Source organism: Taudactylus pleione, unplaced genomic scaffold (assembly GCF_031769625.1).
Source record: "Taudactylus pleione unplaced genomic scaffold, aTauple2 ptg000278l, whole genome shotgun sequence".
Lineage (NCBI taxonomy): Eukaryota > Metazoa > Chordata > Amphibia > Anura > Myobatrachidae > Taudactylus > Taudactylus pleione.
Window position 1 is genome coordinate 9,146,023 of NW_028284680.1, and position 27,949 is coordinate 9,173,971.

General features: G+C 46.5%; 1 protein-coding gene across 1 annotated transcript in view; it reads right to left on the reverse strand.

Moving 5' to 3' along the window:
- KIRREL3 (kirre like nephrin family adhesion molecule 3) overlaps positions 1 to 27,949 on the reverse strand; it is a 457,331-nt gene that overhangs the window by 385,446 nt on the left and 43,936 nt on the right. Inside the window, exons 3-4 of the mRNA XM_088481884.1 lie at positions 16,367 to 16,516; positions 9,163 to 9,312 (exon numbers count right to left, since the gene is read on the reverse strand). Coding sequence (XP_088338010.1) covers positions 9,163 to 9,312; positions 16,367 to 16,516 — 300 coding nt within the window. The remainder of the gene's footprint in view (positions 1 to 9,162; positions 9,313 to 16,366; positions 16,517 to 27,949) is intronic.

Here is a 27,949-nt window from a genome sequence, read left to right on the forward strand (position 1 = left end):
TCTTTAACAATTGATGGCACAACTATCTCCTCTAGGTCCAAAGTACTCTGTCTTGGAGTTATCCTGGACTCCTCCATCTCCTAGAACCAAATATCCAGAGCCTCTCACAGCCCTGTCGTTTCCATCTCAAAAATATTTCCATGATTAGACCCTTTCTCTCCCAGGATGCCACCAAAACCCTCATACAGTCACTGGTCATATCCAGATTGGACTACTGTACCTTCTCCTATCTGGCCTCCCCAACTCCCATCTCTCTCCTCTCCAGTCTGTCCTCAATGCTGCTGCTCGACTCATCTTCCTCTCCAAATGCTCTACATCTGCCACCTTTCTCCTACAAGCCCACCACTGGCTCCCCTTCCCTTTTAGAACCCAATTCAAGGTTCTCACACTTGCCTACAAAGCCCTCACCCATTCCTCTCCCATTTACATCTCTGACCTCATCTCCCTCCACTCTCCTGGCCGCCCCCTTCGCTCAACCAATGCACGCCGCCTCTCATGCCAACTGATTACTTCCACCCACTCCCGCCTCCAAGATTTTGCCCGTGCTGCTCCCAACCTTTGGAACTCTCTCCCTCTCCCTATCAGACTCTCCACCTCTCTACAATCCTTCAAACGGGCTCTTAAGACCCACTACTTCATCAAAGCCTTCCAGCTCCCATCCTAACCTGCTGCAACATGCTCCTTCCTCCGTTTACCCCATCTGTGTCACACCTGTTTGTCTGCCCCTCCCCTTTAGAATGTAAGCTCTTACGAGTAGGGTCCTTTACCCTCTTGTGCTTCTCCTTACTTTACTTTCACCTACTTCTTACCCCCCACCAGGGCACCTAACACTTGGTTGCTTACGCTCTGTTGCATATCTAGGTGTTATGGTCACTTATGTATCAATGTATATTATCCATGTCCTTGTCCTATTTTGTACTGTAAGTCAGTTGTCAAATTATTTGTTTGTGTACTTTGTAAGGCGCTGCGAAGCACTTGTGGCGCCATATAAATAAAGGATAATAATAATAATTAGAGGCTGCGCTGAAGAGGTGATGTCAGAAACTATATACTGTGTCGCCATGCTGTGTGCATTGCCTTATACCCCTTAAGCTTGAAACAATATACACCTGTGTTGCTATATCATATTAAAGTGGAAAATGTAATTTATCCTGGAGTTCTGGTTTTTCCAATAAGAAGCACTCACTCTGTATTGTCACTGAGAAACGCAGAAGTGTTCTGATACTTTCACTAGATGTTTGATGTGACATTAAGAAGAGATCTTTGCTCCTCTATATCAACTAATGTCCTATTGTCTCCCTCCAAATAAAACAATAGGAATGCACGATAAGGCAGGCTGGCTGTAGTGGCTGCTCTCAGCCATATTACTTATAGCAAGCTCTAGATACACTTATAATCCAGGACAATGTGATTGAGCTGAAGCTATTAGCACAGACGTTGTAGGTACAATTCCTGCTTAGATCACCTTGCCTTTTAAAAACAAGAACATGACACAGGCAGTCTGTTGTACATGGAATACCCAAGAGATAGCCAAAGGCAGCATTACCTCATTAATGTAAAATAAGTTTTACACCATTATACTGTTTTACGGACTTGGATATGTACTTCCTCCTTCAACCCTACCTACATACGTTATTTCTTTGGCTTCCATACATTTCAGTCATTATATTATCAAGCATAGTTGGATAATGTCACTGCCTTGGGCTATATCACAGAGACATTTCATGCATAGAGCTGTCCCAGAGGAACAAATATCTGATACAAGTTGCAGGTGGACATGTACTGTATAAGCTCACACATTCCCATTAGCTAAAGCACAACCCCATTCCATCAAAACAAAGTTAGAGTTTTGAGAGTTATATCTTCTAATACCTAGCCGTGTCTCTGAGCGTAATAACTAGCCGCGTCTCTGAGCGTAATAACTAGCCGCGTCTCTGAGCGTAATAACCAGCCGCGTCTCTGAGCGTAATACCTAGCCGTGTCTCTGAGCGTAGTACCTAGCCGTGTCTCTGAGCGTAATACCTAGCCGTCCCTCTGAGCGTAATAGCCATGTCTCAGAGCATAATACCTAGCCATGTCTCTGGGCGTAATACCTAGCCGATCTCTGAGCGTAATACCTAGCCGAGTCTCTGAGCGTAATACCTAGCCGATCTCTGAGCGTAATACCTAGCCGAGTCTCTGAGCGTAATACCTAGCCGAGTCTCTGAGCGTAGTACCTAGCCATGTCTCTGAGCATAATACCTAGCCGAGTCTCTGAGCGTAATACCTAGTTGTGTCTCTGAGCGTAGTACCTAGTTGTGTCTCTGAGCGTAACACCTAGCCGTGTCTCTGAGCATAATACCTAGCCGAGTCTCTGAGCGTAATACCTAGTTGTGTCTCTGAGTGTAGTACCTAGTTGTGTCCCTGAGCGTAATATCTAGTTGTGTCCCTGAGCGTAATACCTAGCTGTGTCTCTGAGCGTAATACCTAGTTGTGTCTCTGAGCGTAATACGTAGCCGTGTCTCTGAGCGTAATACGTAGCCGTGTCTCTGAGCGTAATACCTAGTTGTGTCTCTGAGCGTAATACCTAGCTGTGTCTCTGAGCGTAATACCTAGTTGTGTCTCTGAGCGTAATACCTAGTTGTGTCTCTGAGCATAATACCTAGCCATGTCTCTGGGCGTAATACCTAGCCGTGTCTCTGGGCGTAATACCTAGCCGTGTCTCTGAGCGTAATACCTAGCCGTGTCTCTGAGCGTAATACCTAGCCGTGTCTCTGAGCGTAATACCTAGCCCTGTCTCTGAGCGTAATACCTAGCCCTGTCTCTGAGCGTAATACCTAGCCCTGTCTCTGAGCGTAATACCGAGCCATGTCTCTGAGCGTAATACCTAGTTGTGTCTCTGAGCATAATACCTAGCCGTGTCTCTGAGCGTAATACCTAGTTGTGTCTCTGAGCGTACTACCTAGCCGTGTCTCTGAGTGTAGTACCTAGCCATGTCTCTGAGCGTAATACCTAGCCATGTCTCTGAGCATAATACCTAGTTGTGTCCCTGAGCGTAATATCTAGTTGTGTCCCTGAGCGTAATACCTAGCTGTGTCTCTGAGCGTAATACCTAGTTGTGTCTCTGAGCGTAATAAGTAGCCGCGTCACTGAGTGTAATGCCTAGTCCTAGCCGAGTATCTGAGCGTAATACCTAGCCGTGTCTCTGAGCATAATACCTAGGCGAGTCTCTGAGCGTAATACCTAGCCGTGTCTCTGAGCGTATTACCTAGCCATATCTCTGAGCGTAATACCTAGCCGTGTCCCTGAGCGTGATACCTAGCCGTGTCTCTGAGCGTGATACCTAGTTGTGTCTCTGAGCGTAATACGCAGCCGCGTCATTGAGTGTAATGCCTAGTCCTAGTTGTGTCTTTGAGCGTAATACCTAGCCGGGGCTCTGAGCGTAATACCTAGCCGTGTCTCTGAGCATAATACCTAACCGTGTCTCTGAGCATAATACCTAACCGTGTCTCTGAGCATAATACCTAGCCCAGTCTCTGAGCGTGATACCTAGCCGTGTCTCTGAGCGTAATACCTAGCCCAGTCTCTGAGCTTGATACCTAGTTGTGTCTCTGAGCGTAATACCTAGCCGTGTCTCTGAGCGTAATAACTAGCCGTGTCTCTGAGCGTAATACCTAGTTGTGTCTCTGAGCGTAATACCTAGCCGTGTCTCTGAGCGTAATACCTAGCCGTGTCTCTGAGCGTAATACCTAGCCGTGTCTCTGAGCGTAATACCTAGCCGTGTCTCTGAGCGTAATACCTAGCCGTGTCTCTGAGCGTAATACCTAGCCGTGTCTCTGAGCGCAATACCTAGCCCAGTCTCTGAGCGTAATACCTAGCCCAGTCTCTGAGCGTGATACCTAGCCGTGTCTCTGAGCGTGATACCTAGCCGTGTCTCCGAGCGTAATACCTAGCCCAGTCTCCGAGCGTAATACCTAGCCGTGTCTCTGAGCATTATACGTAGCCGTGTCTCTGAGCGTAATACGTAGCCGTGTCTCTGAGTGTAATACCTAGTCGTTTCCTTGATCATGATACCTAGCCGTGTCTCTGAGCGTGATACCTAGCAGTGTCTCTGAGCGTGATACCTAGCCGCGTCTCTGAGTGTAATACCTAGCCGCGTCTCTGAGCATAATACTTAGCCACGTCTCTGAGCGTAATACCTAGCCGTGTCTCTGAGTGTGATACCTAGCCGTGTCTCTGAGTGTAATACCTAGCCACGTCTCTGAGCGTAATACCTAGCCGAGTCACTGACTGTAATGCCTAGTCCTAGCCGTGTCTCTGAGCGTGATACCTAGCCGTGTCTCCGACCGCAGGGTTGGACTGGTCCACAGGGGGACAGGGGAAATCCCAAGTGGGCCCCACTGCCTGAGGGCCCATCCCCCTCTTCTAGGTATCAGGTTCCAGACCTCAAATTCCAGATTGTTACTCTATTAGATGGTCAGTTACCTGGTGGAGCAGGACCACTGATCAACTTGGGTGTCTCTGAGCATAATACCTAGCCGTTTCTCTGAGTGTAATACCTAGTCGTTTCCTTGATCATGATACCTAGCCGTGTCTCTGAGCGTGATACCTAGCAGTGTCTCTGAGCGTGATACCTAGCCGCGTCTCTGAGAGTAATACCTAGCCACGTATCTGAGCGTAATACCTAGCAGAGTCCCTGAGCGTAATACCTAGCTGTGTCTCTGAGCGTAATACCTAGTCGTTTCCTTGATAATGATACCTAGCCGTGTCTCTGAGCGTGATACCTAGCAGTGTCTCTGAGCGTGATACCTAGCAGCGTCTCTGAGTGTAATACCTAGCCCAGTCTCTGAGCGTAATACCTAGCCACGTCTCTGAGCGTAATACCTAGCCGCGTCACTGAGTGTAATGCCTAGTCCTAGCCGTGTCTCTGAGCGTAATACCTAGCCGTGTCTCTGAGCGTAATACCTAGCCGAGTCTCTGAGCGTAATACCAAGCCCAGTCTTAGCGTAATACCTAGCCGTGTCTCTGAGCGTAATACCTAGCCGAGTCTCTGAGCCTAATACCTAGCCGTGTCTCTGAGCGTATTACCTAGCCGTGTCTCTGAGTGTAATACCTAGCCGAGTCTCTGAGCGTAATACCTAGCCGTGTCTCTGAGCGTAATAACTAGCCGCGTATCTGAGCGTAATACCTAGCAGTCTCTGAGCGTAATACCTAGCCGAGTCTCTGAGCCTAATACCTAGCCGTGTCTCTGAGCGTATTACCTAGCCGTGTCTCTGAGTGTAATACCTAGCCGAGTCTCTGAGCGTAATACCTAGCCGTGTCTCTGAGCGTAATAACTAGCCGCGTATCTGAGCGTAATACCTAGCAGTCTCTGAGCGTAATACCTAGCCGCGTCTCTGAGCGTAATACCTAGCCGTGTCTCTGAGCGTAATACCTAGTTGTGTCTCTGAGCGTAATACCTAGCCGTGTCTCTGAGCGTAATACCTAGCCGAGTCTCTGAGCGTAATACCTAGCCGTGTCTCTGAGCGTAATACCTAGCCATGTCTCTGAGCGTATTACCTAGCCGTGTCTCTGAGTGTAATACCTAGCCGTGTCTCTGAGCGTAATACCTAGTTGTGTCTCTGAGCGTAATACCTAGCTGAGTCTCTGAGCGTAATACCTAGCCGTGTCTCTGAGCGTAATAACTAGCCACGTATCTGAGCGTAATACCTAGCAGAGTCTCTGAGCATAATACCTAGCCGTGTCTCTGAGCGTAATACCTAGCCGTGTCTCTGAGCGTATTACCTAGCCGTGTCTCTGAGCGTAATACCTAGCCGTGTATCTGATCGTAATACCTGGTTGTGTCTCTGAGCGTAATACCTAGCCGTGTCTCTGAGCGTAATACCTAGCTGAGTCTCTGAGCATAATACCTAGCCGTGTTTCTGAGTGTAATAACTAACCACGTATCTGAGCGTAATACCTAGCTGAGTCTCTGAGCGTAATACCTAGCCGTGTTTCTGAGTGTAATAACTAACCACGTATCTGAGCGTAATACCTAGCAGAGTCTCTGAGCGTAATACCTAGCCGAGTCTCTGAGCGTAATACCTAGCCGAGTCTCTGAGCGTAATACCTAGCCGTGTCTCTGAGCGTAATACCTAGCCGTGTCTCTGAGCGTAATACCTAGCCGCGTTTCTGAGCGTAATACCTAGCCGAGTCTCTGAGCGTAATACCAAGCCCAGTCTTAGCGTAATACCTAGCCGTGTCTCTGAGCGTAATACCTAGCCGAGTCTCTGAGCCTAATACCTAGCCGTGTCTCTGAGCGTATTACCTAGCCGTGTCTCTGAGTGTAATACCTAGCCGAGTCTCTGAGCGTAATACCTAGCCGTGTCTCTGAGCGTAATAACTAGCCGCGTATCTGAGCGTAATACCTAGTTGTGTCTCTGAGCGTAATGCCTAGCCGTGTCTCTGAGCGTAATGCCTAGCCGTGTCTCTGAGCGTAATGCCTAGCCGTGTCTCTGAGTGTAATACCTAGCCGAGTCTGAGCGTAATACCTAGCCGTGTCTCTGAGCGTAATACCTAGTTGTGTCTCTGAGCGTAATACCTAGTTGTGTCTCTGAGCGTAATGCCTAGCCGTGTCTCTGAGCGTAATGCCTAGCCGTGTCTCTGAGCGTAATGCCTAGCCGTGTCTCTGAGCGTAATGCCTAGCCGTGTCTCTGAGCGTAATGCCTAGCCGTGTCTCTGACCGCAGGGTTGGACTGGTCCACAGGGGTACAGGGGAAATCCCAAGTGGGCCCCACTGCCTGTGGGCCCATCCCCCTCTTCTAGGTATCAGGTTCCAGACCTCAAATTCCAGATTGTTACTCTATAAGATGGTCAGTTACCTGGTGGAGCAGGACCACTGATCAACATGGGGGCTTGGATGCCTTCTATAGAAACTACACCAAGATTTGCCTAATGGTTAGCCAAGCATCTGTAGTGGCAGGCCACACCCATAAGCATGGGCCCTTAACACTGCATTCCCCTGGTGGGCCCTTCATGCACTAATCCGACATTGTCTGACCGTAATACCTAGCCGTGTCTCTGAGCGTAATACCTAGCCGTGTCCCTGAGCGTAATACCTAGCCGTGTCCCTGAGCGTAATACCTATCCGTGTCCCTGAGCGTAATACCTAGCCGTGTCTCTGAGTGTAATACCTAGCCGTGTCTCTGAGTGTAATACCTAGCCGTGTCTCTGAGAGTAACACCTAGCCATGTCTCTTGAGTGTAATACCTAGCTGTGTCCCTGAGCGTAATACCTAGCCGTGTCCCTGAGCGTAATACCTAGCCGTGTCCCTGAGCGTAATACCTAGCCGTGTCCCTGAGTGTAATACCTAGCCTTGTCTCTTGAGTGTAATACCTAGCTGTGTCCCTGAGCGTAATACCTAGCCGTGTCTCTGAGCTTAATACCTAGCCGTGTCCCTGAGCGTAATACCTAGCCGTGTATCTGAGCGCTATGCATACTTTCCAAAAGATGTGTACTATTTTGTCGAGAAGTCATATGTCTAAATGTACAACCATGGCCAAAGGTTTTGAGAATGACACAAGTATTGGTTTTCACAAAGTCTGTGCTTCAGTGTTTATGGTGCCAATTTGCATATACTCCAGAATGTCATGAAGAGTGAGCAGATGAATTGTAGTAAATTGCAAAGTCCCTCTTTGCCATGACAATGAACTTAATCCCAAAAACAACATTTCCACTGCATTTCATCCCTACCACAAAAGGACCAGCTGACATCATGTCAGTGATTCTCTCGTTAACACAGGTGAGAGTGTTGACGAGGACAAGGCTGGAGATCACTCTGTCATTCTGATTGAGTTAGAATAACAGACTGGAAGCTTTAAAAGAAGGGTGGAGCTTGAAATCATAGTTCTTCCTCTGTTAACCATGGTTACCTGCAAGGAAACTTGTGCAGTCATCATTGCTTTGTACATAAAGGGCTTCACAGGCAAGGATATTGCTGCTAGTAAGATTGTGCCTAAATCAACCATTTATCGGGACATCAAGAACTTCAAGGAGAGAGGTGCAATAGTTGTGAAGAAGGCGTCTACGAAGCGCTAGGACCTTCTCCTAAAGTTGATTCAGCTGCGGGATTGGGGCACCACCAGTGTAGAGCTTGCTCAAGAATGGCAGGAGACTGGTGTGAGTGCATCTTTATGCACAGTGAGGTGAAGACTTTTGGATGATGGCCTGGTCTCAAGAAGGGCAGCAAAGAAGCCACTTCTCTCCAGGAAAAACATCAGGGACAGACTGATATTCTGCAAAAGGTACAGGGATTGGACTGCTGAGGACTGGGGTAAAGTTATTTTCTCTGATGAATCTCCTTTCAGATTTTTTGGGGCACCTGGAAAACGCTTGCCCGGAGAAGGAAAGGTGAGCGCTACCATCAGTCCTGTGTCATTCCAACAGTAGAGCATCCTTAGACCATTCATGTGTGGGGATGCTTCTCAGCCAAGGGAGTGGGATCACTCACAATTTTGCCTAAGAACACAGCCATGAATAAAGAATGGTACCAAAACATCCTCCAAGAGCAACTTCTCTCAACCATCCAATAACAGTTTGGTGATGAACAATCTCTTTACCAGCATGATGGAGCACCTTGCCATAAGACAAAAGTGATAACTAAAATATGCAAATGTTGCAGCCGTACAGATTAGTATTGAGACACCTGCCAGCGTCTACGCAAATGTAAACAATTGAGCACAAAGACTTACCACTGTATGCAACTCAGACGATTATCGACCGTCTGCGTAACCCTGCGGTTATTCAGAATGGCCATCAGAACTATTACGCCGGAGCCAGCGGATCTGCATACAAGGACACAGTCGCTGGCTGCAACTGTGAGCCTGCATTTCTTTAAACATCCCTATCTACCACAAACGGTCCCTACCTGTAATCCACCGGGACTCATGCGCCACGCGAATCCAATGCATTCGCAGTAATTAAAACATTGGCCAACTGCGAAAATATCAGGTTTGTGTCGATCTATGAATCAGGCCCTGTATACATTTTATATTTGCCCTGCATTAAATAAGCAATACATTGTAATTCTGTTTTCTGTTCAAATTTGGTGCCAAGTGTTTCTGTATGCTGGTTCACGTTCCTCCACAAGACCACAGTGGGTGGACAGTGGGTGGGATATATGTGACATGTAGTGCAACGACTTACCCAATACAGTGAGTCGGGCTGGGCGTGATCGGATGGCGGCCTGTATGGCCTGACATTCGTACAGTGCGTCATCCTGAAGTTCTGCGCGTTGAATCTTCAAGTGATGTTCACCAGACAAGTGGTCGCCCTCTACAGAGTATCGGGGATAGCCTAAGACAACACAGCAGAGACAAGATGTAAACTGTCGTAATGTCTGTAATATCGTTAGATATGAAACAGAATTTGAATATACCATTGTTATTTCAGTTATGATTTATACTAGTGTACGTTAAGCTACATGCTGTAGGTGTTGTATACAGAAGAAAATGAGCCAAGACAACATACTTCATTCAAAGCAGAAAGATAAATAGTACAGTAATCATTTATTTAAAATTGAAGGGTTAACAGTAGGGGTGTGCACCGGCCACTTTTCGTGTTTTGTGTTTTGGTTTTGGATCTGGATCTTTCTTCGTGTTTTGGATCTGGATTGGTTTTGCCAAAACCACCCTTCCGTGTTTTGGGTTCTGGGTTTTGTGTTTTGGATCTGTATTTTTTTGAAAAAAAGCATAAAAACAGCTAAAATCACAGAATTTGTAGGTTTTTCTGCTCCTATGCTATTATTAACCTCAATAACCTTAATTTCCACTCATTTCCAGTCTATTCTGAATACCTCACACCTCACAATAGTGTTTTTATGTCCAAAAGGTTGCACCGAGGTAGCTGGATGACTATGCTAAGCGACACAAGTGGGTGGCACAAACACGTGACCCATCTAGGCGTGAAACTGCAGTGGCAGACAGGATGGCATTGAAAAACTAGGCCCCAAACTGTACATAATGCAAAGAAAAAAAAGAGGTGCAAGATGGAATTGTCCTTGGGCCCTCCCACCCACCCTTATGTTGTATAAACAGGACATGCACACTTTAACAAACCAATCAGTTCAGCGCCAGGGTCTGCCACACAACTGTGGCTGAAATGATTGGTTCGTTTGGGCCCCCACAAAACAAGCTGGCAATTTATCTGTCCCTGCACAAACTGGCTCTACGGAGGCAAGATGTCATCCTCATCCTCCTCATCCACCGATTCCTCACCCTCTTCAGTGTGTACATCCTCATCCTCACAGAGTATTAATTCGTCCCTGCTGGAACCACAGGTCCCTCTGTACGTTCTGGAGGCTGGTCTCCCTGGAAGAGTTGATAATTCATTTTATGAACATCATCTTCTCCACATTTTGTGGAAGCAACCTCCTACGCCTTTCGCTGACAAGGTTCCCGGCTGCACTAAACACTCTTTCGGAGTACACACTGGAGGGGGGGCAACTCAGGTAAAATAGAGCCAGTTTGTACAGGGACCTCCAAATTAATTCTTTTTCCTGCCAGTACAGGTACGGACTGTCTGACATGCCTACTTGGATGCTGTCACCGATGTAATCCTTTAACAGACAGACGCACGCTTGTCGCTGCTGCTTTGAGGATGCAAGTGTGGCTACATCGCACACAAGTCACAAACACATTAAAAAAATAGTTTTTTATTTTTTGGAACACTTTGAGAGTTACACCACCCTTTAACAGACAGACGCACGCTTGTCGCTGCTGCTTTAAGGATGCAGGTGCGGCTACAGCCCACACATTTCACAAAGACCGAAAAAAAAAGAACAATATTTTAATTGTTTGTGTAGAACACTTTGAGGGTGTCACCACCCTTTAACAGACAGACGCACGCTTGTCGCTGCTGCTTTAAGGATGCAGGTGCGGCTACAGCCCACACATTTCACAAAGACCAAAAAAAAAAGAACAATATTTTAATTGTTTGTGTAGCACACTTTGAGGGTGTCACCACCCTTTAACAGACAGACGCACGCTTGTCGCTGCTGCTTTAAGGATGCAGGTGCGGCTACAGCCCACACAATTCACAAAGACAGAAAAAAAAAGAAAAATATTTTAATTGTTTGTGTAGCACACTTTGAGGGTGTCACCACCCTTTAACAGACAGACGCACGCTTGTCGCTGCTGCTTTAAGGATGCAGGTGCGGCTACAGCCCACACATTTCACAAAGACCAAAAAAAAAAGAACAATATTTTAATTGTTTGTGTAGCACACTTTGAGGGTGTCACCACCCTTTAACAGACAGACGCACGCTTGTCGCTGCTGCTTTGAGGATGCAAGTGTGGCTACATCGCACACAAGTCACAAAGACAGAAAAAAAAAGAACAATATTTTAATTGTTTGTGTAGCACACTTTGAGGGTGTCACCACCCTTTAACAGACAGACGCACGCTTGTCGCTGCTGCTTTAAGGATGCAGGTGCGGCTACAGCCCACACAATTCACAAAGACAGAAAAAAAAAGAACAATATTTTAATTGTTTGTGTAGCACACTTTGAGGGTGTCACCACCCTTTAACAGACAGACGCACGCTTGTCGCTGCTGCTTTGAGGATGCAGGTGGAATCTAGACGGGATTTGGAACCGAGGACACACTACCTCCATCAATTGTCTAAATCCCACTGCACTAATGTCGGATACCGGACGCACGTCTAACACCAACATAGCAGTCAAGGCCTCAGTTATACGTTTTGCTTCAGGATGACTGCTGTCGTACTTCATCCTCATCGCTAGGGACTGTTGGAGGGTCAATTGTTTAGTAAAAGTAGTGATGTTCCTACTTCCTCTCTGGGATGATGAACAACTCCCAGCAGCAGCAACAGCACTAGGAGGAAGTGGTTCTTGATCTTTCCCTATTTTATTTTTATCAGAGAAAGTTTGGTCCTCCATTTATGTTATATTGATATATATACGTGCGGCTAATGCGCACACAAACACAGAAAATATTATTTTATTTTTGCTGGAGAGTAGTGCACTTTGTGGGTTACACCACCCTTTAAGAAATGAGCCAGCCGGCTCTTTACTTATGGGACACAGGCGCACGCTTGGCGCTGCTCCTTTGTTGATGCACGTGCAGCCACAGTGCACACAATTCACAAACACAGAAAATAATTTTTTTTTTGGTTTGGACTGGAGTGTACTTTCGGGGGTTACAGCACCCTTTAACGGTCAAGCCAGCCGGCCCTTTACTTATGACACAGGCGCACGCTTGGCACTACTTTGTTGATGCACGTGCGGCTACTGCGCACACAATTCACAAACACAGAAAATAATTTTTTTTTTGGTTTGGACTGGAGTGTACTTTCGGGGGTTACAGCACCCTTAACGGTCAAGCCAGCCGGCCCTTTACTTATGACACAGGCGCACGCTTGGCACTACTTTGTTGATGCACGTGCGGCTACTGCGCACACAATTCACAAACACAGAAAATAATTTTTTTTTTGGTTTGGACTGGAGTGTACTTTCGGGGGTTACAGCACCCTTAACGGTCAAGCCAGCCGGCCCTTTACTTATGACACAGGCGCACGCTTGGCACTACTTTGTTGATGCACGTGCGGCTACTGCGCACACAATTCACAAACACAGAAAATAATTTTTTTTTTGGTTTGGACTGGAGTGTACTTTCGGGGGTTACAGCACCCTTAACGGTCAAGCCAGCCGGCCCTTTACTTATGACACAGGCGCACGCTTGGCACTACTTTGTTGATGCACGTGCGGCTACTGCGCACACAATTCACAAACACAGAAAATAATTTTTTTTTCGGTTTGGACTGGAGTGTACTTTCGGGGGTTACAGCACCCTTAACGGTCAAGCCAGCCGGCCCTTTACTTATGACACAGGCGCACGCTTGGCACTACTTTGTTGATGCACGTGCGGCTACTGCGCACACAATTCACAAACACAGAAAATAATTTTTTTTTTGGTTTGGACTGGAGTGTACTTTCGGGGGTTACAGCACCCTTAACGGTCAAGCCAGCCGGCCCTTTACTTATGACACAGGCGCACGCTTGGCACTACTTTGTTGATGCACGTGCGGCTACTGCGCACACAATTCACAAACACAGAAAATAATTTTTTTTTTGGTTTGGACTGGAGTGTACTTTCGGGGGTTACAGCACCCTTAACGGTCAAGCCAGCCGGCCCTTTACTTATGACACAGGCGCACGCTTGGTACTACTTTGTTGATGCACGTGCGGCTACTGCGCACACAATTCACAAACACAGAAAATATATTATTTTTTTAGCACTTGGGGGGAGCACCCCTGATGGACAGAGCACCCCCTGGACAACACTGCAGCACTCCTTTAGGACTGGGACACTGCACAGGACTTTGGAGTGGACACAGCCCCTATGGAGAACTGACTGCACAACACAGTCCAGCCAGCCCCTATGGACTTTGAAGTAGTGGACACAGCCCCTATTAACAACAGCAGCACAGCACAACACAGCCAGCCCCTATGGACTTTGAAGTAGTGGACAACAGCAGCACTACACTACACTACACTACACAGCCCTAACTCCCACCCTCCCTCTTCACTGTCCACAGCCGAGTGAGAAAATGGCGCCGACGTGGGTACCTTATATAGGATCCAAAACCCGCGAGACTCGGAAGGCGGGATGATGACGTTTTGCCTCGATTTCAGATCCGAGTCAGGCGGGAAAAGTCGAGCCTGATTCGGATCGGACTCGGATCGGGGGGGCTCGGGGGGGTTCGGATTTCAGAAATCCGAACCCGCTCACCCCTAGTTAACAGTAATAATGACAAAAGTGACAGTGGCACAGGCCAATTAGCAGGCAATAAAGTCTTACAGGTTAACAATTATGGAGAGAATTTCATGTGGATAAGTGAAGGACATGCTGGAGGAATGTGCATAAAGCAGCGCCCAACTGCTAATGGGACCAATACACCCTAATGGTGAATTAGGCTAATACACCCAATGCTGAATGAGGACAATACGCACAACGCTGAATGAGGACAATACGCCCAATGCTGAATGAGGCCAATACACCCAATGCTGAATGAGGCCAATACACCCAATGCTGAATGAGGACAATACGCCCAATGCTGAATGAGGACAATATGCCCAATGCTGAATGAGGACAATACGCCCAACGCTGAATGAGGCCAATACACCCAACGCTGAATGAGGCCAATACACCCAACGCTGAATGAGGACAATACGCCCAACGCTGAATGAGGACAATACGCCCAATGCTGAATGAGGACAATACGCCCAATGCTGAATGAGGCCAATACGCCCAATGCTGAATGAGGCCAATACGCCCAATGCTGAATGAGGCCAATACGCCCAATGCTGAATGAGGCCAATACGCCCAATGCTGAATGAGGCCAATACGCCCAATGCTGAATGAGGACAATACACCCAATGCTGAATGAGGCCAATACGCCCAATGCTGAATGAGGCCAATATGCCCAATGCTGAATGAGGCCAATACGCCCAATGCTGAATGAGGACAATACGCCGAATGAGGACAATACACCCAACGCTGAATGAGGACAATACACCCAATGCTGAATGAGGACAATACACCCAACGCTGAATGAGGACAATACGCCCAATGCTGAATGAGGCCAATACGCCCAATGCTGAATGAGGACAATACGCCGAATGAGGACAATACACCCAACGCTGAATGAGGACAATACGCCCAACGCTGAATGAGGACAATACACCCAACGCTGAATGAGGACAATACGCCCAATGCTGAATGAGGCCAATACGCCCAATGCTGAATGAGGCCAATACGCCCAATGCTGAATGAGGCCAATACGCCCAATGCTGAATGAGGCCAATACGCCCAATGCTGAATGAGGACAATACGCCCAATGCTGAATGAGGACAATACGCCCAATGCTGAATGAGGACAATACGCCCAATGCTGAATGAGGACAATACGCCCAATGCTGAATGAGGACAATACGCCCAATGCTGAATGAGGACAATACGCCCAATGCTGAATGAGGACAATACGCCCAATGCTGAATGAGGACAATACACCCAATGCTGAATGAGGACAATACACCCAATGCTGAATGAGGACAATACACCCAATGCTGAATGAGGACAATACACCCAATGCTGAATGAGGACAATACCCCCAATGCTGAATGAGGACAATACGCCCAACGCTGGATGAGGCCAATACGCCCAATGCTGGATGAGGACAATACGCCCAATGCTGAATGAGGACAATACGCCCAATGCTGAATGAGGACAATACGCCCAATGCTGAATGAGGACAATACACCCAACGCTGAATGAGGCCAATACACCCAACGCTGAATGAGGCCAATACGCCCAACGCTGAATGAGGCCAATACACCCAACGCTGAATGAGGCCAATACACCCAACGCTGAATGAGGCCAATACACCTAATGCTGAATGAGGACAATTTATGAAATAACAACTAAAACATAACATCTGCAAACATTTCTGCTATTAATGGAGAAAATTAAACTAATGAATTTATCAATAATATTGATCTTTAATATATTATTTACCTTTAATTCAGATACTTAAAAAAAAGGTTATAACATAAAGCAATATCTAAATTAGTCAATATCTTTTGTTTACGGATGGATCAATGACTGTGTGTCATGTGTGCTCCAATTGATCTGTTTTGTTCATTTGCAGTGTGTGTTTCTGTAACCAAACATGAAATGCATTTTACGTTATATATAACAGCACTAAGGTCCCTCTCCCCCTGGGGGCATCATAACAGGACTATGCTGCTTGTATAATACAGAAATCATGGATTGGTTCTCCTGATCACACCCACGACACCCCTGGCTTTCAGTGCAAAATGAAGGAAGGTTTCTGCTAGGAGGGAGGGGAACCCGAGTATAAAAAATGTTCAAAGTGGTTATTTAAGATCTGTGAACAGTGACATTATTAATTTATTACACATTTGTTTCAATTATCATATTTTGTTTTTCAAAGTATGATGCATGTTTGCAGTCCTTTTATAATGCTGATCCGCCTCTTTTGAATATTTTTATTTTTTTTTAAACGGGACAAGAGAACAGAAGATATACAATGTAATAAGGCACTGGTATTACCTCCATCAGACAATGACATTTGCTTTTCTGTTCCTCTCTTTTTGCAATAAAGATTCATGAAAAAAAAAATGGCGTGCGGGGCCCCAAAAACCAGACGTGTGCGAATTGCGGCTGCCTGCAGTAAACTAATCCCTCTGGCTCTGGGACTGACTCACAGATCAGGGGAAAAACCACCTACAAGGTGCAACTTTGGGAAAGCCACTTTGTGCTGCAGGAGAGGGGGGGGGCCCGCAAATTGTGTACCTAGGCATCACTTACCAGATAGGTCTCGGCCCACACCGAGTGCCAGTCCATCCTTGATCCAGAGCACAATGCCATGGTACCCGGGTATGGCACAGAGTAGACTCACTGGTCTTCCAGCCACCACCACCTGGTCCTGCGGCTGTTGGGTGAAGGACGATGACTGACCTGGACGGAGAGATCACAGAAGGGTTATTATTAGTATTATTATTATCAGTGCCCCGGCCTCACATAAAACAGGCGTCAGCAGAATGTCCAGCCGCCACTTCTGAAATATGGATATGAATGTTGAACAGAATGATTTTATACTCCCAGAAAGCTGCTCATTTTGTCTCTTCCATCTCATCTGCATACTACAGTCTATGGCAGCAGAAAACAACGGCTGACTGGGGCTTCTGATGTAAATCTGTCTTCTCAAGTCTCGGGCAAAACATCAGTGTCGACATAACAAATGTCGTCATTGTGAATGTCTAACAAATATACGGAGCAGCCTGTAACTCTCTCACTGCTGTCATTGGCCTCATGCTGGACTATAGCACAATCGCTTTGCTCACACTGATGGCTCAGTTTTGGACACAGCTTGTACTAGACAATTTCACACGTGTTTCTTTATGACGGACGTCACGACTAGACCCACACGTGGGTGTGAAATGGACCAACCGTGGCAAACATACCTGGTGTGTATGAAAATGTTCCACCAAAATTATCTCTCTCACTCTCAGCGCCTTCACTGCTAAGGGTGAGGGTTCAAAATGTGTGTAGTAACTTACCTATATGTCCCTCCTTAATTGAGAGGGGCCAAGGCTTGATGGTAATCATACTGGGGGTGCGATGATGTAATTAGGCCCCATCCCTCCAGACACTAGACTTGACACGTTCAAATGCATTGAAAGTGCTCTATCTCCCCCATTGTGTCAGCCACAGACTTAAAGGTGACCTGAGTCTCCTATTTAAATGATGTGACCCCCTGAGACGTTATTACCTGGTGATCATGTGAGATGACCCCCTGTACTTCAGAAATCATAATGAAGTCCAGGGATTGGGGAATATATCTCCCACCCTGACTTCAATAAACTCAGGGGCACCTTTATCTGAAATATGTGAGTAATCACTTTCAATGATGTTGCCCCTGGTGATCACCAGACGATATAACTGTACTGCAGAAATCCTAGAAGAGCCAGCTTTTGGAGGGGGGCACTTTACATAGCTACACAACCCCATCCTGACCACAACACACTTAGGAGGACTCTTGCTTAAAAGATCTTGGCATGAATAAACACAGGGGTCCCCGCATGTGATCCTGTAGGTTGTCTACTTTTCCAGATGGTATGCTTCCTTGTGCCACCATATTATTCTATTCCTACTAAGTTTATGTCTTTCATTGAAACATTAATAAAAAAAACCGAACAAACAAAAGTAATATATAATTTTAATAGGCAGATTTTATTAAGAAAATGACTTGTAGAAGCCATTTTTTGGATTATGGGGCTAGTTTGCATTAATGGGCCGAATTCAATTCATTGTGATGTTTTATAGCCGCGGGAGCTCGTTCAATTCAACGCGCTGTTTGTCTGGTCGGGATTGGGTTAAGTCTGAGAATGCCTGTTCTCGCGACTTAACCTGGGTGTTAAGGCGCGGTAACCGGCATTCTCCAACTAAAGTGCCACACTAAGCCGGCAAACAGCTGCGCGCCCGGCACTTTTGTCGGATTTCTCCTCGCATCCTCAGGGGGATGCGGGATACAATCCTTTAGCCGTCCAAACAGCGCGATGTATTGAATAGCTGCTATTCAACATCGCACTGAATTGAATTTGGCCCAATGATCCATTTCCTGTAGCTATATTGAATGGCTACAAGCGTGTACAGAGGCCTACCTAAACATGGATTATAAAAAGTATTCTTGTGGTGTATTTTTCCCTGGCCATGGAGGGGACGACACCTATTTTCCATTGTACAGATGTGTCCTCCCTCCTACGCTATTACTACGGTCACGCCGAGCAGCCCCTCTCTGCGCACCCGATCCTGTGCGATTCTTTTTCACCCAAAAACGCATTTTAGTCGAAATGTGACTAAGACGCACCAGGAGACTGCACTGAATAATTCGATTTGTGACATTTGTATATCTGTACGTGAAGCGCTACAATGCAGAGTCAGCAACGTTTTCCCACGCCAAGTTCCGCCGTGCTTTATGTACAGACTCAGTCGCATACAGAATGATATACAAGTGTCGGATAATATATTAATCAGCGCAGTCTTTTGGTGCATGTCGGTCACATCGTATTGCGACTAGGACGCAATTTCGGGCGAAGAAGAATCTCGGCGCACAGGAGTTTGCGGCTTAGTCATGCCAGGCGTCTCGTGCCACATGGCGTATTGACAATAGGCGTATCAGGACACATCTGTAAGCACCGAAGCTTCCCACACCCTTCTGCACAATAAATCATATATGACTGTCTGTGACACCAGGCATATCTGACTATACAAGTGACAGTAAGCTGGCCTATGCAGAATAAATACTCCTTGTATACTCTACATATACACAGTGATACGCAGGAACCATATGATCTCAAACTATTTTTTGGAAGTATCATGACTACATTAATATTATTATTTTCTTCATTATCCTGATTAATCATGGCATGGGCGTGACAATTATATGCCAGACGTTAATCATTATTATTTGCTTTCTCAATATGGGGCTTTCAAACAGCCTTTTAAGAAACTTTAAAGTCTGGGAGGTTCTAACAACTGGTTTATTATATCAGGAAAGCTGGACATTTTATATACGTCACAGGATTACGTGTGATTGACGGCTTTGGATGCATTTTGGAATTGTTTGACAGAATAGTGGTGGTGCTCACAAACTCGTCTTTGCCCACACACGGATGCCATGTACTGTGCCTAGATGTCGGCACACACAAAGGAGAAATCAGCACTAACTGCAGCCCTGGGGCTGATTAGGGATTGATCGTGGGTCTCTTTACACAGGAAAAAGAGACAACCCGCGCAGATAACTGAATGTATAAATGTGGACTAATGTATTCAAGCAACTTGTGCCTATCTGACCCTCTTGCCCGGATATGTATGATATAATAATAAATATGTTATTACTTTTTGTTGTTTACATCTTGCAGAATAAATTGCTACTTGCAAATCTTTCATATTTATGTGCATGCCCCACATGTATTCATGGCATGCACACACTGAGGGCCAGCACGGAAAGCCCGGCGCATCGCCTAAGGCAGAAGATATTTCTGCAAATACAAGTAACATCTTCGCCAAGAACTGCTCTGCAACAATGATCAATGCTACAATAAATGATGTACATATATGGGGTCTATGTATTAATAATCGCGGTACTGCAGCGATTATTAACGGTCCAACTCGCCAGGGATATTTTAATTTTTAATAAAAAAAATCCCAATGTACAAAGGGAAACTCGCAGGGACAGCAGTTGCGGTAAGCACTGTCCCCACGAGTTATATCCCCGGCATTCAGGAGAAGCTGACTCTGCGCATGCGCATAGCATCAGCTTCCGGGGCTGCGGGGGAGAGATTGAAAGATCTATCTCCTGCACCTGGAGCCCCCATAGGCTGACAGTAGTTTACACTAGGGATGGCCATCGGTGGTGTTACCAATCGATGGAAAAATAGCAAGTAGCCATTGATGGCTACAAACTATTTAATGGATGACCATAGATGGTTTCACCAACCGATGGTCATCCCTGTTTTGTGACTGACTGGCCCTTGGGCCAATCAGAACATAGAGGCAGGGCTTCCTGGGTGCCATGGGCGGAGCTATGTTCTGAGTCCCGGCACCTTGTATAAAAATGAAAAAACATTCGGTTATGCTTAGACATCGATGGAGGGTAACCATCTGGTTCTCCCCCATCGATGTCAAAAGCATTCGACATTGGCCATAAACCATCAATGATTATGATGGTGTAAACTACCGGTGCTAGACTCCGAAAAGCTTTCGCTATTTTGGAGTTTAGTACATAGGTGGATCAGATTGACAATAATGGGTGGCTGCGATCTGAAGTGCTAATTGGCACTTTGGCCCATATTCAATTAGAAGCGAAAAGTCCGTTGCCAGACTCTTCACCGTCATCGCTGGTTTCAGGTGCGAAAAAGTGTATTGCCTGCGTCCCCGCGTATTCAATTTGAAATCGGCGAAAACGGTACACAGTGAAACGCATACAGGCGAAAAGTGCTGTCATTTTTGAGGAAATCAGCCTGACATCCCCCAAAAGAGGCTCTGACATGGGGGTTCACTACGGGTACCCCTGATTAGCCCTGCTGAAGGTATTTGGGGTCTATGAATGGTCTCAATAGGCGCTATTTTGCTCTTTGGGACAGTGGTAAAGAATAGCATTTAGCAAAAAATTGCTAAAGTTAATCATTAAAAAGCGCCAAAAAACGCACCTTCAGCAAACACCCGCCATCCACAAAACAGCTCCCCCGTACTTGCAGACACCCCCCCCAAAGGCTATTTTGCAAGTTTTTGAATTTGTACCCCCACTTTGATTTTTTTTTTCACCCACTTTTTCAAAGGGCTTTTTTTGGGGTGTCCTTTGTGGGGTTTTCTTTTGGGTTTTTTTACGCAATTAGCGTCAAGTGGGGTGTAAAAAAGGGGTTTAGGGGGGTTGCTGCAAGTTTGCACCCCAATTCTGCACTTTTTTCCACCGGGTATTCATAGGCAAATCTTTTCCGCTAGTTACAAGGCACAAACTTTTCGCATCGGCGAAAAGTCGGACAAATTGAATACGGGGATAAGTTGAAACCGGCGAAAATGACGTCATCTGCAAAAAAAGTATTGCGGAAACTGACTATTCGCTTCTAATTAAATTCGCCCCATTGCCGGAGATTTCTGTGATACGTCCTGCATTGTGCTATTAATTACATAGCAACAATACATAAAATGATGCTGAAACTGCAGTTTCGGCATCATTTTATGTAAAAATCAGCTTGATACATAGGCCCGTTAGTCATGCAAAATCAGGATAAAATACGCCCTCGCCCTTGATCTACCCAAAACTCCGGCCCGATCCACCCAAAACTCCACCCTTTTCCAGCTGTACTATTTGAGGCTAGTAAGAGGGTAAGCAGAGCTCCTGGGATGGTAATTTACAATGCGCTTACCCGCTGCACCACAGAGCTCTGGCCCGCAGAGCGCCTCAATTTGCGCAAGTGTACTTAAATTAACACTCAGCAAAAGGACCCCAATCTTGAACCACCCACACAACTAGCAGAAGTTGTGTTGTTTCCTATACTTGTAAAAGAACCCAATTTGCAGTTGTGTATTGGATAAGAACAGAAGACTTAAGGGTCTATTTACTAAGCAGTTTTAGGATACAGAGGGAAAAGTAATTAGGTGCCAGCCAATCAGCTCCTAACTGCCATCTCACAGGCTGTGTTTGAAAAATGACAGTTGGGAGCTGATTGGCTGGCACCTTATCACTTTTCACTCTGCATCCTAACACTGCTTAGTAAATAGACCCCTTAGGGGCATATGTATCAAATCTTGATGTGAGATAAAATTGTGAGATATATATCACCAACCAATCAGCTTCTAACTTACATTTTGCAGGCTGTGTTCAAGAAATGAAAGTTAGAAGCTGATTGGTTGGTGATATACTGTATATCTCACAATTTTATCTCACATCAAGCTTTGATACATATGCCCCTTGGAGTGACTCTCTGAATTGGTAGGTGTTTGTACCTGCGCTTCCTCTCCCCACATTTTGCAGCGGTATATTGAGAACAGAAGGATGTGCGCTGTGCGGAGAATGGCGGCGTAATGCTAAATGCTAAGCTAAAGACCTCTGTGTGTTTATAGAAAGAACAAGTGCGACTAAGGGGCACACAGGCGCACAGTCTGGCTATAATTTCGGATTAATGCAGGAAGAAGGAGGATGTTCTGTCGGTCACCGGTTCCCCTCGGTGTATTGCAGGTAACATCCTGCTAGCGGAGGTATGACAGCAGTTACTGGCGCGCCAGATGTGGCAGGTGTGAGGAGGGTTACGATGCCACCGATAAAATAACACATTGCTCTGTAAATTGCTCGGCAACTGCATCCAATCTGTACAACATCCTAATGAATTAGCAATGAGAACAACTGTAAGTGGCTTTTTTTTTTTCTTTTTTACATAAGACATAAAAACGGAACGCTATTATCTGCAGCGCTCGGAACAGGAGAATTTCTCTGCTCATGAAAAAATGATAATAATCTCAGTTTTATTTAAATGGCGAGCCCTCCGATGAGCGATCCCAACGAGTACAACCTAATAATATGTCCGCTCTGGGAGTATTGTTAGTGAATTGATTGTTTCTGCGGGAGAACCGATTGCGTTGGGATGTCGGAATGTCCTCGCATTGAGTGTCTGAGTCCAGGCCCTTCCCTCGCGCCGAGGCATCATCAGAGCGTGACAACAATGGATGACGAGAGGCAGGAATTCTTCTCTATCCCACAAGACAGCACTTTCACTGCCAACAATCACAGAATTATTGATTCAGCTAAGGAAATAAATGGTCTCCATTCTATCGCTGAAATAGCCGAGAGATATTCCTGCGCTATTACTCTGGTTTTCAACAGATGCGCAACATGTTTTATAATTGGGAAGAATAGAAAAAGATGACAGAAATGTTATTGTCACATACCTTTACAGACAAAAACACAATTGTGCAGCATTGTCTGATCTCACGGCAGCTGATCCCCGGTCGCTCCGCAGCTGGGGGTTCATTGATGTCATCTTTGATTAACTATTGGTTACAAACCTGCACAAGCGGAGTGCATGTGACCTCTGTCGTCTCACCTAGGGGCCTATTTATTATCAGGGTTTAGACCCGGCAATTATGATTGCTTATCCCGTCAATATCAAATTATGGCCCACCGGGATGAATTAAGAAATACATTCCCCTGGCGGCATACTGTGGCGTGACTCAGTAGCGCCGAGCGTCTTTTCGTGCGTCTTATTTGCACAACTATGCGAATAGATAGCACAAGCAGCTTCTGCTGATATGCGGATGGATTAGAGATGCCTGCTGAATGCTACGTTACGGTGTTACAGCCGCTGGCACTGTAACGTAGCATTCCGCATGCAGATACACCCGCACTGGCTCACAGAACATAGGCATGCTGCATATCATTTTACTCAGCAGAAGCTGCTTGAGCGATCTAATTCCATAGTTGTGCGAATAAGATGCATTTGAAGGTCAAAAGACGCACACGAAAAAAGCTTGGCACTACCGTATGACACTCTGCTCCCGCGTTATGTGTGGCACACGGAGGATAGATGTATGTGGGCACATCTGTATAAATAACATTCTGTATCGCCACTTTATCGCAGAATGTTGTACCGCCACGATTTCACACCGGCAATCTCCTGTATAAAGAAAAAAAAAAAAGGGCCCCCTTCCGATATTGCGCTAGTTTGCTGCGAAAAAAAAACAATTTTTTTTTGCGTCATGATAAACTGACGCACTATCCCACTCCCTTAGAGGTCTACAGCGATGACAGCAAGTGCCGCAATACGGGTGACTGCCAGAGAAATCTGCAATTTCTCTAGTGATAACCTTGATAAATGGTGCGACTCGGGGGACATAGTTTAGTTTTATCGCCAGTTAATAAATAGACCCCTTACTCTTGACATCTGGAAGTTAAGGAGCCCATATGCTAGCAATGTATCGCTTCGTTCCTGCGATCCTGCTACCCGCCATCTCTAGACCGATGAAAACCATCTCTAAATCAGTAAAGTTTAACATGGAGAATTTCACTATGACGGATCGGGGAACATCGACGCAGTTTCTGATCCGATCGCAGGATACGGCAATCAGTCGGTAGGTGTATGGGGGCCTTTAAACTGCTTTAAATCTACTGCAACAACTATAGCAGCTCACAAGCTAAAAAAAAAAATAATGGACAGCCAATAGGAAGATCCAACAAAGAGGCCAACTCACCCATAATACACCATTATATGCAGTCTGCCCAAACTGTTATTAATGACACAGAGAGATGAAATTAGTAAGACTAAAATGTGCATTGGAGGGAGAGGGGGAAGGAGACCGGGATACTCCGGATGCTGCGCTGCGGCCGGGTGTGTCCAGCCAAGAAAAGGGCGGAAACATTGCGCACTTCTGCAGTTGGAAATTGCGTTACCAGTATTGATACGAAGAAATTCATGCCAAAAGCACTATTTCTGGAAGTGGCCTCAGCTCAAAAGCAGAACTGATTAGTCCGCCGGTGGGATCAATTCACCAGGAGGCAGGACAATGGCGTGTGCCAGCTGCCATTCTTTTAGCCTGTGTTAGGCTGCCCTCCAAAGCTCGTCCCCATCATACACACCGGCAATGCTACGTACACCGCTATTATATGCATGCGTCTCTCCCTTTACAAGCATAGCAGCATGAACCCTGGGGATGTAGCTGAAATCCCGACAGCCGGGAAGCCCTCTGTTTAAATTCCGGCGCAAAATCCAGACTTGGGACTAAAGATAGGCGTCGAACTCCCGACCCCCCCTGATATACCTCCTGATTGTTCCTGCGATACAGATAAAGGGGGTCATTCAGACCCGCTCGCGAGCGGCAGGATGCTCGCAAGCGGGTTGATGTTCCCCACTGCGCATGCACACGACGGAGGGAGCTCCGTCGTGCGCATGCGCGAGACCCGGCGAGCGACGGCCTCACCATCGCTCCAGGTCTCGCACCAAAGGGGGCATTCTGTCGATGTTGATTGAAAGCACGCCCCCTTTGGTGGGCGTGCCGGGGGCGTGCCTGCCAGACGGAGGCGTTCCCATGGGAACGCCTACCGTCTGAAGCCGGCCCCACTGACATCACTAGTGATGTCAGTGGGAGTGATTTTGGCTCTGATAAAGCCAAAATCACTCCAGGGCTTGCGGCAGCTTGCGGCAGCGAGACCCTACCGCAGGGTCTCCGTCGCAAGCCCGATGGTCGCGATGGTCAAGACCATCGCGACCATCATCATGGACGCTCGCTATAGCTGTGGGTGGTAACCCACAGCTATGCGAGCGTCCATGAGGACGCTCCAAAAAAAGGTAGGAGGGCCCTGATTCAGAGCGAGCGCTCTGGTCAGAGTGTTCAGCTCTGAATCAGGCCCAAAGTCCTGACTGCAGATGGCAAACCCAAAAGAAATGGTCTACTGCAGCCGGCAAGCAGCCTCTCTGCTACCTGGCCTTGACATCACACTGTGTCCTAACCTCCGTTGTCTCCTGTCTGGATTTTGGAATGATGAGGCCATATGGAAAAGGGATAGGAACTATCTCCTCCTGGGAACAACCTAGGGGGTCTATTTATCAAGAAGTGAAGAGTGTGGAGAAGTGGACCAGTGGAGAAGTTTCCCATAGCAACCAATTAGCTTTCAAGTAGCATTTATCAAGTACAGTCTATAAAATAATAGGTAGGAGCTGATTGGTTGCTATGGGCAACTTCTCCACTGGTCCATTTCTCCACACTTTTCACTGCTTGATAAATAGACCCCAGTGTCTCCTTCATCCCCAGCAGACCCGAGATTAAGGCCCTCATTCAGAGCCGTACGCTCTGAGCAGAGCGCACGCTCTGAATGAGGGCCGCCCTCCATAATTCTGGAGCGTTCTCCTGGACGCTCGAATAGCTGTGGGTCACCACCCACAGCCTATACGAGCGTGCAGTTTGATGGCCGCGATGGTCGTGACCATCGAAACTGCGAGCCGGAGCCTGCGGTTGAGGTTTTCAACCGCAAGGCCCGGAGTGATTTTGGCTCTATCGGAGCCAAAATCACTCCCACTAACATCACTAGTGATGTCAGTGGGCCGGCTTCTGACGGTAGGCGTTCCCTTGGGAACGCCCCCGTCTGGGAGGCACGCCCCCGGCACGCCCACCAAAGGGGGCGTGCGGTCAATCAACATCGACAGCACGCCCCCTTTGATCAGACACAACGAGCGAAGGACTTTCCTTCGCTCGTCGCGTCTGGCGCATGCGCACGATGGAGCTCCCGCCGTTGTGCGCATGCGCAGTGCACAACATCGACCCACTTGCGAGCGGACAGCCGCTTGCGAGTGGGTCTGAATCAGGCCCTAAGACAACAGTATCACTGCTTAATATTTAGGCCTTCATCCCCCCACCCAGCCTCAAATATAAGTTAGTAGCTGTATATTTATCCTCAACCAGCCTTGACATTTCATAAATATGGGTAATAACACAATTAAGCTCACAGTACAGCAGTACCTCCTATACAGTGCAAGAACTCGCTCACTGACGCTACATTAATACCCCCAACCCACAATGTATAAACGTTTGCGCTGCGCAGCGTAAAATGCGTTTCTACTAAAAATTTTACCTCAGCATCTATAGTCAAAGAATTCAGGGGGTTAAAGGTTGAGTATGTGAGAAATCAGGAGTGGAAGTAATGCAATTGTAGTGTAACAACCACACACACACACACTACAGATATGACAGCCTCTTACTGTACATCAGAAGCCTTCTCTAGCCTGGTCTCTAAACTGACTGTGAATAAGGGCAGCCATGTGCAAAGTCTCACTATTCTAGTCCGCTGGCCGATTAACAATCGCATGAGTACGGTCTATAAACACACTTATTCACGAGATAAATATTACCAAACCGGACGCCTAAGGAATCACTTTTATTTAGCAACATTAAACTCATGTTTCCGATTCTCCATTTCTGACATGTGAGCGAAACAAAGTATATGTGTGTGATTCACTATTTGTCTCCAACTTAGGGACATTATTAATGTGACATGTATATTGCTGAACACTGATTTCTAGTGAGAAAACACTGACAAACGACACAACTCGGGCATGGAAATGATATATTCCCTGACATAGAAAGGCCTTACCGGTGACCAGAATGTCCCCAAATGACCACATGCTGGTTACACACACGCAGGTCTGTTAGGCAGTGACCGCAGTAACGAATCTCAATGAAGTAACCTAGTGCTCTATAAACAGTAATAAACACATGTATGGGTCCATAGGAATCTCAGGATACTGCAATACAAACACACATATATACATATATATATATATATATATATATATATATATAAACTTTTATTGATTTATTATTTCGCCATTGCCTGCCCAAAATGAATTTGCACTTGCAGGCTAGTAGCGGTCATTAGACAGCTCTGGTGTGTCTTTATCCAGCGAGATAATGGGGATCAGGTGAAGAGTGACCCAAGGCTGCACTTTGAACCAAGTAGTTATTTTTGCAAACTGTGTGCAATTGTCTCAGTAGACAAATCTGCAATGGTCACTGTAAGAGCCTGCACAGATGGCCAAAAAGACTGCTCTTTAGCCCATGAACCCTCTAACGTGAGCTGATTTATCATATACATGACTGTGCATCTTAAATGAGCCAATATAACTTAGGGATGGGCATTGTGCATGGATGGTTAACTACTGATGGTAGATGGTTTTACCATCAATGGCAGAGATCCAATGGTTCTCTGCCATCGATGGTACAGAACGTCCTGATGGGACTTTCCTCAACTTGGCACATGGAGCCTAGCTCTGCCTCAACCCACGAAACCCCTCCCTCACCTTGATTGGCCCGTTACTCAGTAAGTAATAGAGCATGGCTGAC